Source organism: Periplaneta americana, chromosome 12, assembly GCF_040183065.1.
Source record: "Periplaneta americana isolate PAMFEO1 chromosome 12, P.americana_PAMFEO1_priV1, whole genome shotgun sequence".
NCBI lineage: Eukaryota > Metazoa > Arthropoda > Insecta > Blattodea > Blattidae > Periplaneta > Periplaneta americana.
The window spans coordinates 100,133,605-100,138,909 of record NC_091128.1 but is presented as its reverse complement, the minus strand read 5'-3'; the positions used below and the strand labels follow the sequence as shown (position 1 = coordinate 100,138,909).

The following is a 5,305-nucleotide window of genomic DNA, read 5'->3' as shown; positions in this document are numbered from 1 at the left end:
TGGTCATGTATTAAATTTACAAGAAAAATATTTCGCTGGAATTTGCAAGAGTGTAATAACTGCAAATGTAATAAGACAGACATCAGTTAGCCTGAAACCTTATCATGTCACCATAGAGGTAACGTAGTTATTTATGTATTATTACTATTTACGATTGATGTTAATTTATACATAAACGATGCTGACTTAAAAAGACGACCTCATGTTATCGTAGGTTAATGCTGCTAGAGAAGCGACTAATAGTTCCTGCGAATGTCCTGCTGGATCGTCAGGAAAGTGTAAACACATCTCCGCTGTTGTTTATGCAGTTAACTCCGAACGCATCGCTTCGCGAACTGATCAGCCCTGCGAATGGTCTCGACCCCATATCTCAAATGCGGGGAAAGAGAAATATAGCAAGGGGAAGAGATTAGAAGAACTTTTTCCCAAAAAAAAGCAGAGGCTTGAAGTTGAAGCAATTGAAATTCCTGCACTGAAAACCCCATGTATACTGACAAAAATTTTAAACGAAGAGAAAAAATCAGAATCACTTAAAGTTGTCAATGAACTGCTGGGACATTTAATAACAGATATCACAGCTATTGTTGAGAATAATGCATGTAAAGGGCTAATCACAACATTATTAATGAAACAAGAAACTAGGCCTATAATAATTAATGAATGTAGTAGCAACATTTCTGCATTAGAAAATGATTTTTATGATAATCATGTCCTAATTGATAAGACCAGAGCAACTGAAATTTGTGTAAAAACCTTGCATCAATCAAAATCAGACTTATGGTTTAAAGAAAGAAAAATAAGGATTTCTGCGAGTAGGGCACATTCAATTAAAACTAGAAAAAAAGATCATGAGAAGCTGGTAAATACCCTCATGAACCCAAAATTGCTTCATGGTAGGGGTCTTAGGAATGTAACTTTTGGAAGTAAATTAGAAAAAACTGCACTTGACAAATACACAAATTCATATGACAGAACAGTTGCTGGTTGTGGTCTTATCATTCACTTAACCCAACCTTGGTTGTGTGCTAGTCCTGATGGGATAGTAATGATGAATGGTAAGCCAGAAAGAGTATTAGAAATTAAATGTCCTATTTCATGTAAGGAAAAACCCATTGTCGGTGAGATTGGGGACATTAATGTATCCTATATTATAAAAAATTCACGAGGAAATTTGGAACTAAAACAAAGTCATACATATTTCACTCAGTGTCAACTGCTGATGTACTGTTGTGGCGTTGATTTCTGTGATTTTTTCATTTATACAGAGAATCATATTTCCATTCTTATAGAAATTCAAAGAAATGATATGTTCCTGAAGGGCTGTATTGAAAAGTTGCAACAGTTTTACTTCACACACTATTTAAAAGAACTGGCATACCGTTCTAACAATGATCTTCAGAAATCAATGGAGGCTGTACATTAGTCATAACACAACACATGTGCACAATGTCATCAATACAATGTAATAGTTCACTTGGACATTTTTGAAGTATATTATACACTTTCACTCTTTGAATGCAGCGTTCAACGTGGATCCGCACACTAGCAATATTATAAGTATCATCAACTTGATCAGGTGTTAAGTGACCTTCATTCATAAAGGGTGGCATTACCAAAATTGCATTGCTCTCCTCCAATACAGTTTTTATTCCGGGAAAACCTTTATCTGCCATAATTTGATCTCCTGGTTCTATCAGTTTCAAAATTCCACAGTCATTTGTGATAAAACTGTCACTGGCTCTACCTCCATAACATTTGGAAATAAATGTTACCATACCACAAGGCGCAATTCCAATAAGAACTTTTGCAGTATATGCAGACTTATAGTTAGAGTACATATATACACGCTGACTGATTTCAGGAGGTTGTTCTGTTTTAATTTCAGTGCAGTCAATAATAGCTCTACAATTCGGATAATTATCTTTAAACACAGTAGGCAATGTTGCATTAACAGTATCTTTGCTAGGCCAGAAAACAAAGTTTTTAGTTGCTTGTGCAAGTGTAGGTAAAACAGATTGGAATATTCTAGAAATAGTACTACGGTGAACATTGAAAATTACAGCAAGGGCAGCAAATGGCAAGGCTAACTTCATTTTCATTAAGAATATTAAAAGTTTATTTTCTTTACTAATTGTACGCTGGGTACTGTCTGACAGTAAGTTCAAAAATAAATTAAAAATTTCTGTGTTAACACCAGCCAGGACATTTAATTGTGATTCATCAGAAATTGAACTATAACCAAAAAATCCTCTTTTTTCATATGGGGAGTCAGACCCAGACAGTTTACTGGAACACTTAGGTTTGGCATACAATGCGTGGAAGGCTGATATGCATGCTTGTGTGCTGACATTGTTTCCATCCACCATACAACTGAATTCAAACTTGCTTTCTTTGTCATAATTTCTATCTGTCTGAGTTTGGGCATCAGTTTTGGTGGTCACTAGGATAGACGCACTATCTTCCAAAGGGTCTGATGTATCCGGCTGTGAAATTATTTCAGTTCTTTTCTTCAGTCTTTTAAATCTGTTGAGAGAGTCTGTTCCTGTTGACTCCCTTTTGTAACATTCAGGAAAGATGCTTGGAACATATGCTGGACTAGCAGGATTTTGAGATTTACACCCTCCTATGAAATGTTCGCTACAGATTCTAGATGATTTGGAAGGTGTCCATAAAGTGCCGTCTGCCCTATAAAAATAATTCGTGTAAATGTGACATATTAATGTAAACATATTGTTTAATGTTTGACAAAACTATAAAGGCAGATGATATTTAGAAAATCACTTCAAATAGATTTCATAAAATGTAGCTTTGGTTTCTATTAAATGTTTTGTAATTTCTGTTGTAATGAGTATAAATTATTTTTTGTTATATGTCTTCGTAATGATATATCTTTAGGACTATTACAATATTGTAATGTACTTTTATTTATATTATTTTTCTGTATTTGTAATTCCTTCTATATTCATAATATGATTCTGTAATTGTAAAGTATGTATGTAATGATACTATTTTTCCGTATTTCTCATATAGGCCTATTTCTGTAATTATATAATACAGGCTATCATAAAGACTTTGCCATAATTACTGAATACAATGCGCCCTACTATTATGATGTGTTTACAAATATGGCCTACAGCTGCTTATTTTGTAAGTATAACATTAACGTGATTATTTGCATGCAATAGTTACTGTAGGTTTATTGTAAAATCCTCGATTACGATAAGTTCTGTAAAAACTTAATTAGGTATTAATTAAAATACTTAAATCCCAAATACTTAATTTAAACTCACTCTTTCCGATTTACTGCTATTATCCACCGTCTTTTCAAATCCATTTCGTGGGGTCGTGATGGAAAACTATAAAACTTCACATTTTGCTCTGTATTACAATATCTATTATTACAGCTAAAAACACAGCACATAATTTTGCTGGACCGCTTTGACATTTTTAAAATAGCAATCTAAAGGCAACACCTTATGAAAGATTAAATAAATGCGTATAAAATCACTCCTACTCGAATCTTCCAGCAGTCGGCTGTCAACACAGATCACACACAGCTGTTGAAGACAAGCCTACAAGTAGTTCTCGTAGTGTCCGCCTGTAGCAGCAAAGTGCTATACGCACGGAGCCTATACTTATATTTTATACACATACATGTTTACTTAAATAGTAAACATTTATTTTATATTCCTTTTAACTCGTTTATTTCCCTCATTCTCTTATTACCCTCATACTTTCCAATAATGTGTTTCTAAGGACCTTATTGTCTGTTCATTTGTCATTCTTCGTATTTTGGCTAATATTATTACAATATAGCCATTGGTCTTTCATATAGGCCAGATGTGTTTATTCTAATTTGTCTTATCACAATGTCGTGTTAACAATATATGCATTATGTTTTATAGTCCACACCTGTGGAGTAACAGTTAGCGCTTCTGGCCGTTAAATCAGGTGGCCCAGGTTCGATTCCCGGTCGAGGCAAGTTACCTGGTTGAGGTTTTTCCGAGGTTTTCCTTCAACACAATATGAGCAAATGCTGGGTAACTTTCGGTGCTGAACCCCGGACTCATTTCACAGGCATTATCACCTTCATCTCGTCCAGACGCTAAATAACCTAAAGTGTTGATAAAGCGTCGTAAAATAACCTACTAAAAATATGTTTTATATCTTCACTTCCGCCACATAATATACGTGTCATTTTCTACTAGATATTTCCTTTCCACGCTCGCAATCTAAACCATGTAAAATCAATATTCCAGTATTTCTATCCCATCTAGTTATAATATGAAGAAAGGAACTGGCCAACCTACCCCATTATCTCCTGGCCTACAATAGTTATAATATGGTTCTTGAATCCATACAGTTTTAACGCTCCTATAATTTTGTAGTGAAGTTTTGTTATTCATAGAAATAAACATTTGTTATTTTTCTATATCCTCACAACTTAGACTATAATATTTAACACACTATTACTACTTTCGTAATTTTCTCTTTACCGTTGACCCAATATAATTTTATTCATTTCATTCTTTAAAGAGCTAGTCAAACTTATTTCATTGCTATTCGTTACCAAATATTTAGTCTAACAAACCTTAACTATCCCATTATCTCCCAAATATTTAGTTCTTGTGGTATACTTTCGTTCTTTTGATGATCTAAAAGAGTGAGGCCAGCAACACTTCGAAGGAATTTCATTTCACTGGTTTAATTTTTCTTTTTAGTTGCTAGGTTTATGGACCAATTTTCTGAACCATAGGTTAATAGTGGGACAGCTAACATTTTATAAGATTTTAAACCAATTTTTAAATTCTGAACTAAAATTTCACTACTCTTACCACAACATTTCTCCTTTATTGTTACATGTAACACATACCAACATTATTGTTCCCCTTAGCGCCAAATTATGGAATTGTGAAACTCGATTACAAAATTTAACCCGTACTATATCAATTTTCCTCTAATTATTACTAAAATTTTCCATATATCAATTCCATAAAACATTATGTGGTTTCTCTTTATTCCAAAATCAGACATTCAAAGCACCATGTAATATATTTTTCCATACAATTTTCTTGTAACAAAATTGCCATTTGCAGTGCATAATTCTTTTCTCTTATCTAAATTTCAGACACTCAAATCATACTGTAATTTATTTTCCACATTTCTCGCGTATTCAGGTCGCTACTTAACAGTGACTGAGTTCTTCATTCTTTTTACCTCAAACTCTGACGCTCAAAGCGCAATGTAATTTATTGTGCCTATAATCTTCCTCGTAATAAACTTCTTTTTGACACTGAGTTTTTCT

At 33.6% G+C, this 5,305-nt stretch overlaps 1 protein-coding gene across 1 annotated transcript; it reads right to left on the bottom strand.

Moving 5' to 3' along the window:
• Positions 1 to 351: 351 nt before the first annotated feature.
• On the bottom strand, positions 352 to 3,523 carry LOC138710718 (uncharacterized). The gene is made up of 2 exons (XM_069841785.1): positions 3,291 to 3,523; positions 352 to 2,685 (listed from the first exon to the last, which is right to left on the bottom strand). The coding sequence occupies exons 1-2, from the start codon at positions 3,443 to 3,445 to the stop codon at positions 1,383 to 1,385; spliced, it is 1,458 nt and encodes a 485-aa protein (XP_069697886.1). The 5' UTR covers positions 3,446 to 3,523; the 3' UTR covers positions 352 to 1,382.
• Positions 3,524 to 5,305: the final 1,782 nt, after the last annotated feature.

What these genes read in the sequence shown, in the direction of transcription:
- LOC138710718 (XM_069841785.1), bottom strand. Translation starts at nt 3,445, where the DNA reads ATGTCAAAGCGGTCCAGCAAAATTATGTGCTGTGTTTTTAGCTGTAAT. An exon ending in ATAGCAGTAAATCGGAAAGA is followed by an intron (nt 2,686 to 3,290) that starts GTGAGTTTAAAT and finishes TTATTTTTATAG; the next exon opens with GGCAGACGGCACTTTATGGA.